Source organism: Hipposideros armiger, unplaced genomic scaffold (genome assembly GCF_001890085.2).
Source record: "Hipposideros armiger isolate ML-2016 unplaced genomic scaffold, ASM189008v1 scaffold_13, whole genome shotgun sequence".
Lineage (NCBI taxonomy): Eukaryota > Metazoa > Chordata > Mammalia > Chiroptera > Hipposideridae > Hipposideros > Hipposideros armiger.
This window is the reverse complement of record NW_017731363.1, coordinates 4366976-4380983: the sequence shown is the minus strand read 5'-3', so window position 1 is coordinate 4380983 and position 14008 is coordinate 4366976. Positions and strand designations below refer to the sequence as shown.

The window sequence follows — 14008 nt, the reverse complement described above, 5'->3', positions numbered from 1 at the left end:
ATTTTGAAGACAGGAAATATGCATTTAAAATGACAAACATACTAAATTCCATATAGGTGGTAGGTAAGGATTATTTGAATCTCTAGAGTGAATCCAAGAACTGCAGATTGTTGTGCAGTGTGTGCTAGAGCAGCTGAGTCAGGCTGAATGCATTTCCTTTTCACATCACATTTACATTCTGCAAGTTTATTTCAACCAACTTCTTTTGAAGAGTTTTACTATTACACATCAATATACAACAAAACAAATTTCTAATCCTTACATATTACAGGGAACCCAGCATCCCCGCCTGAGCAGAGGACAAATAAAGACCTTGTAGACTGGTTACAACTGCAAGGAGCAGATGCAAATGCAATTGAAAAGGTAAATTTACACGAACCCCCACCCCTCAAAAAAAAACCCATTCCTGTTATTACAAAGGTGCTTAGTTTCTATGTATTTGATCTTTGTTTCAGATTGTTGAAGAGGGTTTTACACTTTCTGATATTCTTAATGATATCACTAAGGAAGATCTAAGATATCTTAGACTACGGTAAGAATAGCCTCAAAGCACTTTGTAGATAATGGCTTTTTCATGTGATTATGCTTTTAAATAAAGCAGTAGAAAAGAAAGTGCTGGTATCTTTCCCTATGGCTTAGTCAGAAAGCTCCAAACTCTTGGAGTTTCCCCAGGTTGAAGTTGGAAAAAGCCACGAGGTGGCAGAAGCTGACGGCCCGGCAGGACAAGTCAGACAGAAGTAGGAAGGCGACAGAAGTGCTCTCCTCCTCCTGCCATCCGTGCTCTACCCAACCCCTTTCTTTAAACTGCATTCTCCTTCCCGTAGCATCTTACATGGCCTGCTCAGCAACAGATGTACAAATCGATGTGTGAAGAGAATATGTTTCTATTTTAGTTAAGCTTTTAAGACTAGATGGCAAGTCTAGACAAGCCAAGAATTATATGCTATCGTCTTTGCCATAAGGGCACCTAAAGAAGTATTCTGTGGTGTTGCTTGGACTCTAAAGGAGACTCTTGTGTTGTTTTGTAGTGGTGGGCTCCTCTGCAGGCTCTGGGCTGCAGTCTCCCGGTACAGAAGACAGGCTCAGGAGTCTCTGGCCACCCACAATGATGCTTAACCAGCCAGCTGGGCCAGGGCGAAGAGGGAGCAAGGAGCTGATGTGTCTGCTGCTAAAGCATTACTGCTGTTTAAGATGTTTCTTTTAACATGTTGTTAATGTGTGTGATAGATGAGTAGAACTGTATGTACTGAGAACAGTGATTGTGAGCCCTAATTTTGACTAGGGTATTATAGAATTCTTAAAAAGAAATTTTAATATATTTCAATGAAAAAATTAGTACACCCTATATGGCACTCATTGGAAAGGTGCAACAATGGGTGTTCAAAATAATTTGAGTTCAAAATAACATAAAAGGCTGGAAATCACTGTTTAAGGTTATACGTTACTATTAACTGGCATTGCATTTAAATTTGTAAAAGAAATTTGATACAAATATGCCTTGTATTTAATGTTTGATATGACTGTATAAATGGGGATATCTAAGTTATTTGGCCTTTGCAACGATTCTGAAGTATTCCTATTTAAATACAGAATTGTCCTTCTACCTGCCTGTTTGTGATAAATATTGTCTGCATTAAGGTACGCTGTGGGGGTAATGTCAGTATGCCAACGGAATGAGCCCCCCACAAAGAGCCCCCCACAAAAAGGTGGCAGTCAGACAGGCATACAAAGAATTGTTTTTCCTTTTAGTAGTTAAAAAGTACTTGTTACAATAGTATACAACTAAATCAAATAAAACTACGTGAAGGAAATAATTTGAAAGAAGGTTAAGCTAACTCTATACTGTCTATTTTAGACCTATACAGATCTTAAAAGCCTTTAACGTTCACACTAAACAGTTAAGTGTGCAATAACATCTTCTAATTCAACACTATATAAACTGCATGCACTTACTAGCTTAATCTACATACTTTCCTATGGGGTTTCCCTTCTTAACAAAGTTGAGAATAGAGTTCCTTACAGTTGCTGTCAAATAGCCCACTGAAGGTGTAACCATGCATACGTGCACTCTCCCTTTAACTGACGGACTTAAACTTGATCCACTGATTTGCACCCCGAACTTCAAAAGGTGGATCGTTGGAGTAGATGTGATAGCCCAGTTCTTCCAAAGGCGGTTCAGGATCAGCTGTGGCAAACTGGGCGGCATCCTCAATTTCTTTCCTCACTTCAACATCAATTTCCTAAAAATCAGATTTACAGTTGAAGAGATTTTTTGAATAAACAGCTTAGGTACTGACTAGTTCTACTCACAGCCTGTTACTGGTGTACCTACAATTCTTCTAGTATTAGAAATACTAATAGCTGTTATTTTCAAAGATGTTATTTTTTAACTAAATGACATAATGATCTACCCAGAAACATTTTGGAGTACAGACGCCAACATTTAAAAAAAAACAGATATACCCTGGCAAGGGAACATTTATGAATAAAAAATCAAAAGTATATTTCTATGGGAAAACACCGTGTTCTGGGGGGGTTTAAAGGCTTTGCCAAAATGACTGATTATGGACTTTACTTTCCCATTAGGAGCGACAGCTTTTTGTATACAGAAAAATCGATTGGTCAGAAAGGAGAGCCCGCCGTTAAAGGCAGACTTTAAACCACCGAAAGTGATGGTACCTTTAATTCTTCAACACTGGCAAGATTGCTGTTCACCATTCTATCCTTGAGAAGCATGATAGGGTCACTCTTACTTCTTACTTCCTGAATTTCTTCTCGTGTACGGTAACTACAGGGAAGGAAACGCAGTGAGAAGTGGGTAAGAACAGGTCCAGTATAGCAAAGACAGTTCTGTGAAACACGGGGCTATGATTATGGGATGAGGAAATGCATCAACACTTATGTCACTGAGGAAATGGCAGAATTACACTTTCAAAGTGTAAGAACTCAGCCTAACATTCTGTAAGAGCTGCTTGTTTCTTTTATAGAAAACCTTACACTGGTGATTCACCTGGCTTCTCCAGCATTCTGACAACAGGGGCCAAGTTTCTATTTGCTGCTTTGATCTAGAGATAGGATATGAAGAAGCGGTAGAGCCTCTTTCTGGCCCACCCTTTTGAGCTCCTACATTTCACACGGGACAGTGGAGATGGTTCTTATGTGGTGATTACCACAGACTCTGAGGCAGCAAAATGCCAAGCAGGAAATAAATGTGCCTTGTCTTTCTCCCTTAAGATATCAGAGAAGTGTGGCCAGCAAAAACTTAGGAGGTTTTCCAATTCTTGAATCTATAATACATCCTTGTCCCACACATCATTTAACACTAAAAGCAAGGGCTCTACCATTTTTTGAAAGCAGAATTACAAAGTGCATTTTTCCATATAACATTCCCTTAGAACTCCATTCTACACTCCAACACTTGTTATGGCTTACCCTGACTAAATCTACTGTGTGTCACACTCTGGGACTGCAGCATTACATGAAAGAGTTACTATGTGACAAGTAAAACTCCTTTTTATGACTGATCTATTCTAACATTTTGAGTACCCCATGTGCCAGCTGGCCTTGCTCCATGCCAGCCAGAACATTTTCAAATTATGACTCTTCAGGAGGAATATACCACGAAGAAATTTGTAGTAATGCCTACAAAAGTTAAATGACCCCCAATATACTACTTTACCATTGCTTTATGGAACAATTTCTCCCTGCAATTTTATTTTATTGCTGCTCATGCTAACATGTAGACACTATATATAATAGGGATTTTCAGAATGCTCTCTATATTGGAACGAATTCATCGGGAGGCACTGCTTTCAGGCTAGGACACAAATAACTACTTGATGCCAACTAATTCAGTGCATGAAGCCAACTGGTGTCTGGCTTCAAAGCAAATGTTGAAATGCTTTGTTTTTTTCGTATGAGTAGCACCATTCAAAGCCCACCCAACTTTGGGCACCATGCTCAGATTTCCCATGACCATACCTGACTCCAGGATCACTCATGCTGTGTCCATGGTAACGGTAAGTCTGCAGCTCCATCAGTATGGGCCCCTAAAACGGAACCCAAAGAAGACAGGTGAGACACAGGCACAGCACATCCTTTCAGGATTAAAGATACTCTCATCAGACATTGTATTGGGTTGTCGGAAAAGTCATGACATAGTCTTTTCTGGTTTTCATTGCAAAAATGCGTCATGACTTTTCCGACAGCCCAATATAAATCAGCGGAGTTGTCAAGAATTTATTAGTTGACTGATTCTTAAGTTATCTGTTCTCATTTCCAATACCGATTTATTGCATGTTTCATCCTCATTTTTAACAGGAACCTAATAAAAGCAATCTGCCATAGCCGGTTTTGAATCAAAAAGGCATTTAGCATGTTATAGAGCCCATTGATAGTAAATAAAGAATTGTCTATTTTATGAACATTGCATTTGATGACTAATATGGCAGCGGGAGAGGGGATGGATGGCTTTTGCTAGTATCTTCAGTGTCAACAGGCTGGTCTTTTCCCCTCAGTCACAGACGAAATGATCTACAAGTATTCTGATCCTTTTAAAATGCTACAGAAAAATACTAATATAAACTCTAACAAAACAGATTAAAAGCAAACCTCTATGTGTGCTGGAAAGTACAGAAGGATGGGAGAAGTAAAGACAGGCTGGGTAGATGGATTTCCACCTCACACCCATTTCAGGCAGGATTTTGTAGGGGCTGGCAACCAATCCTGCTTCACACAGACCTGGCTCATGTGGAACAGAAAGCTGACAGGCACTGAAGACCTGATACTTAACCCAGTGACTCTGCTGGAGTCTGGCCAGCCCAACTACCACCAGCTAGCTTGCTTGTGCTACACTAGCTCCCTTCCAGAAAACGACTTTGAACAGAGTGGAAGGAGGTAGGTCTAGGATCTCTGGGTAGTTTGGTGTAGTGGTTATAAAGGGGGGCTCTGAGTTCAAGTGCTTGGGCTCTAATCCTGGCTGTATATAGTAGCCATGTACCCTTAACTGCTCTGTGCCTCAGTTTCCTCATCTGCAAAATAGTAATAACCTGACTCAGTGTTGTACCATTAAAATAAAATACATAAGTGTTCAGTGTGTTACCTGACATGTCAATCCTTCAATAACTTGTCACCCATTCTTTGTCATGTAATCCAGCAACCATTTGGAAACACAATGGGTTGGGCTAATGGGGGTGGTGATAAGGGGGTTTGCAGACCCTCACCTAATTCCAAGATTAGGCTTTGGTCAGGCTGGGAAAGTCCACACATGTTATAAACCACTGATCTGTTTCCATGTAGGGATGGACCCCACCTATTCTTTCAGGAACTGGGAGATGGATGGTACCCACCACCCAGGGCCTGGACCCCTAGTTCTGACGTAGACTGCAGAGCCTCCTGGCACCAGCCTGCCATCCTGGTCATGCTCTATTTTATGACTCTCACTTTCTCTTGTTCAATTGCTTTTTATTTCCCTCCCTGCTTCGCCCATTTTCATCACTGCTAGCCAAATCTTATTTGCATTACTGCCTGAACACACACACAGCGGAAGTTACTGAACGGTAAACCTCAGGGGCATGCTTTCTGGGCTGTGGAACACTGATTTAAGGGAGAAGAACAGGTTTTCATTAGCTCTGATGGCACGTAAGCCTCTTTTCAGGCCAATCTCACTTCCCCTGTTGCTCTACTGCTGTAACTAAAAGGTCAAGATTCTTAGGACTGAAACAACAACACTAAGAATTATATACTTTAACCATAATATTTCATTTATAGAATACAAACTTGTACTAAATGCCTATCTTATAAGCAAAGTTCTGTGCTGAGCACTGCAGGGGTCCCCAATGTGTCAACTCAAGGGGCTTATAATTAACGGGGGGTTGGAGGCACATAATTAACCAAAACAAAAGGCAAACCAGATTAAGTGTCACAATGAAGACAGGCAAAATGCTAAGGAAGCACTGAAGAAAAGAGTTACCCCAAGTGGGGGCAACGTGGACTATTTCCCTGGAGGTGAGCTACCAAGATGATGCTATTTATGAAGGGATCCAATTCACTCGACTGGACTCTGCTTCTATCTCATACAACTCAATCAGCAGCTGCCCCAGAATAGCTACGATAGACATGGGGGAGGCATTCTTTTAATTTTAAGATAGATAAACATCATTAAAAATGTCTAGTTTAGAGGCCTAAGAGAAGAAAGCCTTACTTTTCCAGATCGACAGTGGGCGGCTGCAAACTTTGTCGCCTCCCGGACACACAGGACATCCATTCCATCTACCTGTTAATACATAGGAAAGGGGGCAAAGCATAAATCAAACTAAAGCCATTTTAGTTCTACATGACCTGTTCCTGCACTAAGAAAATAGAACACTTCAATTTGAGATTGTCAAGGGCATGCACAGAGGTATCGAGCCATGAGGGTGTAGCCAGGTGTCCTTACCCTCAGCCCAGGAATGAAGTCGCCTCTCTTATAGTAATCAGTGCTGGCTGCTGCTCTCTCAACAGACGTTCCCATTCCATAGCGGTTATTTTCACAGATGAAAATACAAGGCAATTTCCACAAAGCTGCCATATTGTAAGCTTCAAATATCTGACCCTGGAAATATGTAAGGAAGTTCAAGTGGTTTCATTTTTCTATTTTTCTCTAGACTTCACCATCCTAACAGCTGCTGTTCTACCTGGCAGAGAAAGCTTTCATAAAGGATAAAAAGCCTCATCTTTTATAAGCAAGCTTCTGAGGAAAGGAGTGTGTGTGCTGGGGTGGGGGTGGGGGGAGAAGCAGCAAGCATCATCTCTTTTGCAACTAAGAGAAGTAACAAACCCAACACCACCACTTGTTTCTGTGGGGTCAAGGCAACAGAACAGACTACACCGGAGAGAAGAGCAACACGTGAAAACATGTGGCTTCCGAGTTTGTTTTATTTTAAGTTCTATGAGACCCACTGGATCACCAGTGAACCAGTGTCTGAGAATCAGCATCCAGACCAGGGCCTCACAAAGTGTTAGCCACGGACTGGTGATGACTCAGACCATGACAGGGGAAGCAGAGACAGAGTCAGGGCTCGGAAACTATACTATGAGAGGAGTCTGACAATGCCAAGGCGTCTGAGAGACTGAGCTTGCACATCACAGTACTGGTTTAAGAATTAGTTTGCAGTGGGTTAAAATATAAAAAGATCCTTCACTACAGAGCTTGTGAAGCACTGAGGTAGACCTAAAGAGTGCTCCCTCACAGGAGTGCGCTCCTATAAAGCACTTGTGAAACATGCCAAGAGGCAAATCTCATCTGGCCATAAAATCAAATTTTAGCGTGCCATGTGAATGGCTATTTCAACTACTTCTCTACAAAACGGGCCTATGAATATTCAACACTTTGGAAATAAAATTATATTCATTATTAGAAAGTTAAAGAGACATGTACTCACCTGATTAGCAGCGCCATCACCATATAAAGTCAAACAGATCTCATCTTTTCCGTTATACTTACAGGCCAGAGCAATCCCAGCTCCCAGGGGCACCTAACATTAAGGACAATCAAGAAAGGAACCACAGAAATCCATGAGTGAAGAAATTAGTGTTCTGAATTTTAACTCCTGGACAGAAATTGAGATAGAAATTACACTGTCCCTATAAACTCTTCCTACCCCAACCTTTTCTCTGCTTACCTCACCCCTAATATTATAAACAAACCAGTAAAGTAAGATGAATAATAATTATACTCTACTTCAACCGTTTAAACAATAACATTTCTGCACTCAATTCTAAAAATGAAACCTAGGTTTTTTTTAAAAAAAAAATTGTGGAATCTCAACATATTAGAAAGTAAACCAAACATTCTAGATATGATTTTATGCTGTTACTTCTTCATAACTCACTAATTGATGAGAACAAAGAGGACTATGTAACCACAGAAGTTGGCTTTGGATTCTAACTAGGCCCTGAGATCCTGATCACCTGCCTCTCCTTGTCTGGCACCGGCATCAGCACTGCCTACAGCAGGGAGGTAGGGCAAAGTGTATGTGATGAAGCAATTAATGTACCTAAATATAAATAAAAAGGTGAAGGTACAGCTCCACTGCTACAGGCTCTTGCTTACTTATAAAACAAATACTGTAACAAATACTGAAAAGGAAAAATTTTAAACCATGGTCCAAAGCTACCTATTAAATGATCAAATGGTGGGGCATGAAGCAATAGGTCTTTTAAGCACACTAAGCCCCTGAAGTACTAAAATACATCAGAGGGAAGTTCTCTGGGGTATGAACTATGATAAAGACACAGGCCAGGGCCAAATCTAGGAAAGCATGCACTCCTCTTTGTGGCTACCTGAGCTCCGACGATGCCATTGCCCCCGTAGAAGTTCTTGGCATACATATGCATTGATCCTCCTTTTCCTTTAGCACAACCTCCTCTTCGTCCTAGAAATGGCAGCATACGCACATATGCATCAAACAAATACACAAAAGCACACCCCAAGCATTTACTTAAGAGGTTCAACCTTTAGAACTCAGAGGCCAATTCAATTGTATAATCAACTGCCTCTCTAAGCAAACAGGTATCCCTCCTTGTCTCCAGACTCTTTTTTTAAATTTTTATTTATTTTTTAGCTGAGCCATCCTGCCACCTGTTGGTAGCTTAGCGGCAGCTCAGCTCAGGCCGGGCATCAAACTGCTGTTGCTCAGAGCTCAAACTCTTGAGCGAGCTCTTAACCAACTGAGCCACTCGGCCGGCCCTCTCCAGACTCTTATAATGAAGACCAGACCAGTCCCATGTTTTTTACCTTTCCAACTTTTCCAGTTCTCTAATCACTGAGTTTCCTTTAAATGTTAAAGCATAGCACCCTAGCCTTTTTTTTTTTTTTGCCAGTTACGAAACGTCTTCTGATTTCTCCTAACACTGGTACACTAAACAGTTCAAGAGTCAAAGGGGGCGAAGATGAAGGGTTATTTAAGAAGATTCATAGAATTTAAACTGCATACCATGAAATGCTTCTATTCAATTTATTTTCTATGGCTACTAGATTTCTGCTGGCATGCTTAAGTATAATAAACACATTCTCATGTTATAGAACTAACCTTTTAAACCTTTTACCTGAGGGGTTAGATGACCTCAAAAATGGTCAGTTTACTCAAGCCCAACAGAGATAATAGAGTACCAAAAAGGAGAGGTTTTGTTGTTGTTTTTTTAACTCAAAAAGAATTTAATAATAACATAATGCTTAGTATCTTAATAGGAGAGATTGGAAAATTTAATTCATTAATTTCCCCTTTTTCATAAACCAATAGCAAACCTGTAAGCTCTGCGAGAATTTCTCGGACAGAAAGCCCACGAGTAAAGGTAAAGCCATGAGCCCGATAGGCTGTGATCAGATGGTCTGTGGGATTTATGCCAGCCTCCAGGCCCACACAACAAGCTTCCTGCATTAAAGGAAGAAGGAGACATGAGTCAATACAATACACATTTCTAGAATAAAGGTTTCCTATACTATTATGAAATATTTGGCCTAGTTGAACTCTTCCTTAATAACTACAGAAAGTAGCTCTATTTTTCATCAGAAACAGAATAGAAGGTAAGGCCTAAGCCAGCAGTCATAAACCGGCAATTCAGAGATGTGCTGTTTCCTTTAGCCTGTATGGTGATTTGAAGAAAAAAAAATCCTGAATCAGGTGTCAACTTTAAAATATTCAGGGAATCTCACATGAAAATCAAAACTTCAGTCTTCTCTTGAAGAAACGAACAAACAGGAAGCAGTGACCCCATATTTCCACATGTCACCAACTAGCTGCAACCAAGTTGTAACATCCCCTGCAGGTTGGACCTACCCATCCCAGTTCACCACCAGTCCGTCACCACTCTTTGTTATATAGCTGGCCTTCTTCGCTCGTTTATTCTACCTACCTGGTCCCTGTAGGCATGTGAATTTATAACCCCTGATCTAAACCTACAAAACAAAAAACACACACAAAAACACCCCGTCCCCCCTCCCCCAAAGTATATCAGACACAGGTATCACAATGCCACAAAGGCATACAAAATCAGCAATGTGGTCCATGAATACATTCTTTAGCATAAGCTTCATAGCAGGTCTCAGAATTCTCATTTTTATTCTAACATACCAGCCTGGACTCCTTCAGCTGCATAAGGCAGGGTAAAAGCCACTAAACACAAACCACACTTAAATTCCTGAATAACATGGTTTTATTACAGAACTACCACTCACCTGGCCATCGCACAAGTGACAGAAACCACGAATAATTTTCTGTTTATACAGCTGATCTGCCTTTAACTCCATTCGGCGAACAGTCTGCATCATCCTGTAGTATTTGAGCCCATCCTCCCTGGTGAGCACCGTTGTAACAGGAGGGCCCTCTTCCAGCCGGTGAAGATCACACTTCTGAAATAGAAAGTTACCTTTCAGTTACTACAATGTAAGCACTACCAACCCATTCTAAGATCTAACTCCATCATAAATAACATTTCACTCAAAAACACACAGGAGCACATCAGAAATTCTGCATATTGCTTCTGACGCCTTACATCATAAAGCTCACTACAATGGGATAGGGTTTTGGAGTTAGGCAATCTGTCCAAGATGACTTTCACTGAAAACTTCTAGAAGTCAAATGAGTTACAGGCAGAAAGACAAACTTTCAAAGAAGCATTCTAAGAATCTTCTCATTCAAATGTTTTACTGAATCACATTCTAAACTTTGGAGCAAGTCCTTAAATTTTTTAGCTCGTTCCCTCTCCCCTGAAACACCAGCAAGCTGCTAAGAAGTATAAATTCTAATTTTTGGTAAACTCTGAGCCTTTGATTCTAGAACACTTGGAAAAAAATTATGAAAAAGCATGACTATCAAAATGGTCTATTCCAAAAGTAAAACTGTATATCAAAGTATACCTGTGGAAAAGTTATTAACACAAAGTAAAACATCTCTTACCTTAATTTCAAACGTAGCATCGTTTGCAAAATTACGGGATGCCACCAGCACTCTGCTTGCCTTGAAAACCCAAAATATACAAATATATCAGTACTTTTATTGTCAGTTATTTTTCAAGTCAAATATTATTATTAATAATTTATCAGTATGCAGTCCTGGAACTTGAATAAGCCCCAACATATATAAATGAATCCATGCTTTGTCCAGTGAAACATGATAGTAACTCCGATCTGATGGCAAAGAGAAGAAAAAGAATGTGGACAAAAACCAAACCAATCCACTTAAGTCATTTTGTTTTCAAAGAAATTACAATGAGAATATAATGACATTAATGGCCAAGCTGAAGAGACTGATAATTTGGGGGCTTTGTTTATTCATGCTATTCTTAGTCATAACCAGATATACTGAGCAAGCTAAAGCTTCCCTTTCAGAATTATTCTTCAAATAAAACTATGATACAATCCCTACCTTCAGGCAAACCATTTTTCTATGAAATACATGGCAACCATTCAAGTGAAAGAGGGAAAATATTTTTTAAATTCCAGATTCTATCAGTATAAATTAAAAATCTTTCCTATTACTTAAAAAGCCTAAGGAATACTGGTAGTAAAATCTCACAAAAGAAGTCATAATGGAAATACAAACAAGACAAAGTATAAAATTTTTAAATACAACTTAATCTTCTGTGCAACAAGAACTTTGAAAACTCTCAACCTCAAATATGAAATCACAGGTACTTAAGTAACTTAAGTTACACTGAGCTCTCTGCTTTCAGTTTACAGATCCAACTTTCTGTAGGAGGCACTAACATCCAGTTTCTGAAGGTTTTGGTGGGTTGGATGAAGGGTGGCAAGGAGAGGGAGGAAACAGCAGGATATCGTTCCAAGGCTTCCACCTAGGTCAGCCCCCAGTAACTCCTGATGTTCTTAAACTCTGAGACGTGAACGCCATAATAAAGTACAGCAACATTTCCACTTCGGTTCTCTAAGATAAACCTATGTTAATTCATACAATGAGTTTGTTAAAAGATAAATTCCTTAAACCTATTTGTATCACTTACGTTTAGAGAGAAATTGGTCATTTTTGTCTTGATGGCACGAATATCTGATATTAAAGATACTTTTTTAAAAATTGGGGCATTGGGGGATGGGAACAGCGTTGGGGAATCGGGGAAGGAGAACAGACAAGTTGCTGTCCTTTTGTTCTTCAGTTTAATTGTGGAGGACGTCGCTTCACTGGCCCATGTTGGTATTATCATTGCGCTCTTCCCAGGTGAGGGAGATCGGTCGCTGGCCACCGGACGGCTGCTCACGGTGGCTCTTGGCAGCTCACACTGGCTGCCGGCCACACACGGTAGCTTATGGCAGCCCACTGCAGCCTCACTGCAGCCTACGCCATCGCTGGCAACTCACGGCAGCCCAGCTCCAGGTTGAGCTGCTGCTCACCATCTTAGCTGTACAGGGCGCAGCGTCACTGGCTCTCACATGTGGGATCCGAACCTGGGCCCTGCTGCTCAGAGCTGGCGTGCCAAGCCAGCTCTTAACCAACGCGCCACTCGGCTGGCCCATAATATTAAAGATACTTTTGCAAATCAAAGTTTCAAACCCAGAATCACTGGGAACTTGGCATGTTGTGGAACAAGAAACCTGTCCAGCTCATGACAGTTTCAAGTGTTTTCCTTCCGCTAACAGTTATCTTTTTAGCATTAAAAAGTATAGGTTTAAAAAAAAAGTATGAGTCTATGATGATTCTAAAACAAACACTTTGAACCCTCTAAGTAGCCTGTGTTAACACAACTGAAACCTGATGATGAATGTGCACACTAGGCCCATGAGCCCCAAGTGCACTGAATACTCTGGGGAACATCTCATCAATTATTATAGTTTATGGAAACACTGATTAGCTGATTTGCTCTGTTGTGGTGGTGGTGATGGTGGGGGGGACTATTAAGCAGGGTTTCAGCCCACAGACACACATAATCTAGGGTTTATACATAATTCTTCGAAATACTTTTCTCTGTGCCCTACATATGCAGGCAATGGAAAAGTATGCAAAATGGCCCAAAGGGGGCGGGGCTCAAAGGAAGGAGCATTAACACTGTCTCTCATTCATAAAAAAAAAAGTTAGGGGAATCCATGTTCACTGTCTTTTCTCTCAATAAGAATATCTGACTGAATGAAGTTATACTGCACTCTTGCTTTACCCCGTCAGCACACTGTAACCTAAATAGAAATGTAACTCATTTCTATTTGATACGGGCTGTATTATGATTTTTGAAGAGGCCAAAGTTTTACTGAGGTGAAGATGAAGTGCAAGTTGCATTTCATGCCCACACACTGCTGGAAGATTGGAAAACACAACCAGGAGCATTTTGGACAGTAGAGGAAGGAGGCTCTGATTTTAAAGAATGACATCTCTCTGTTCACAGGGATTGACACAGGTGACAGGTGACTAATTTGAAAACTCATACACAAATTTTCCTTTTCCTGGGGATAATCACAAAAACTTCTATCCAAGTTTTTCCTCATTAATGTAGCCCTTTAAATTGAACATAATCCAGAACTAAGGCCCTGTATAACGTTGAAAACATGTTTCTATTACTTACAACTAAAAACTGCTGTTGTGGAGATTAAATGAGATAAAGCATGTGAAACACCTCACCTAGAGCCCGACACATATTAAGAGCTCAATAAATGTTGGCTGTAGCATGTGTATATGCAGAAATACATTTCAGCTAGCTCCAGTTACAATTGAAATGCTAACAATGATTAATCAAATTGTGTTTGTAATTTTTTCAGTCAATGGGATTCCTAGAGGGGTACACTTTCTACCTTTCAACTGTCTCTGTCCTTACCAAGCCTGGGGGAGTTACCAAGAGCCAGAACTGCAAGTCAAAGCCTGCCTGTAATTATACCAAGAAATACTACCTCGCTGTGCTTAGAGGTCAAAATGCTAGAAGTTTACACATTAGGCGCATCTGAACGCTGGAGGCAGAAATAGTGCTAACCTCACCCCTTCCCTCTCCAGCAGCACTGCTGTTTTCTTCAGCTACTTTTACCGGGGGTGGGGGT

At 40.5% G+C, this 14008-nt stretch overlaps 2 protein-coding genes across 2 annotated transcripts in view; one reads left to right on the top strand and one right to left on the bottom strand.

The window, feature by feature from the left end:
* Positions 1–1483, top strand: part of MAP3K15 (mitogen-activated protein kinase kinase kinase 15) — a 120544-nt gene extending 119061 nt beyond the window's left edge. Inside the window, exons 27-29 of the mRNA XM_019666853.1 lie at positions 272–363; positions 456–532; positions 1029–1483. Of these exons, the coding sequence (XP_019522398.1) occupies positions 272–363; positions 456–532; positions 1029–1116 (257 nt within the window). The 3' untranslated portion in view covers positions 1117–1483. The remainder of the gene's footprint in view (positions 1–271; positions 364–455; positions 533–1028) is intronic.
* Positions 166–14008, bottom strand: part of PDHA1 (pyruvate dehydrogenase E1 subunit alpha 1) — a 15425-nt gene continuing 1582 nt past the window's right edge. The window contains exons 2-11 of the mRNA XM_019666866.1: positions 10938–10997; positions 10217–10390; positions 9287–9413; positions 8323–8414; positions 7422–7514; positions 6437–6592; positions 6203–6274; positions 3982–4049; positions 2680–2788; positions 166–2240 (exon numbers count right to left, since the gene is read on the bottom strand). Coding sequence (XP_019522411.1) covers positions 2076–2240; positions 2680–2788; positions 3982–4049; positions 6203–6274; positions 6437–6592; positions 7422–7514; positions 8323–8414; positions 9287–9413; positions 10217–10390; positions 10938–10997 — 1116 coding nt within the window. The 3' untranslated portion in view covers positions 166–2075. The remainder of the gene's footprint in view (positions 2241–2679; positions 2789–3981; positions 4050–6202; positions 6275–6436; positions 6593–7421; positions 7515–8322; positions 8415–9286; positions 9414–10216; positions 10391–10937; positions 10998–14008) is intronic.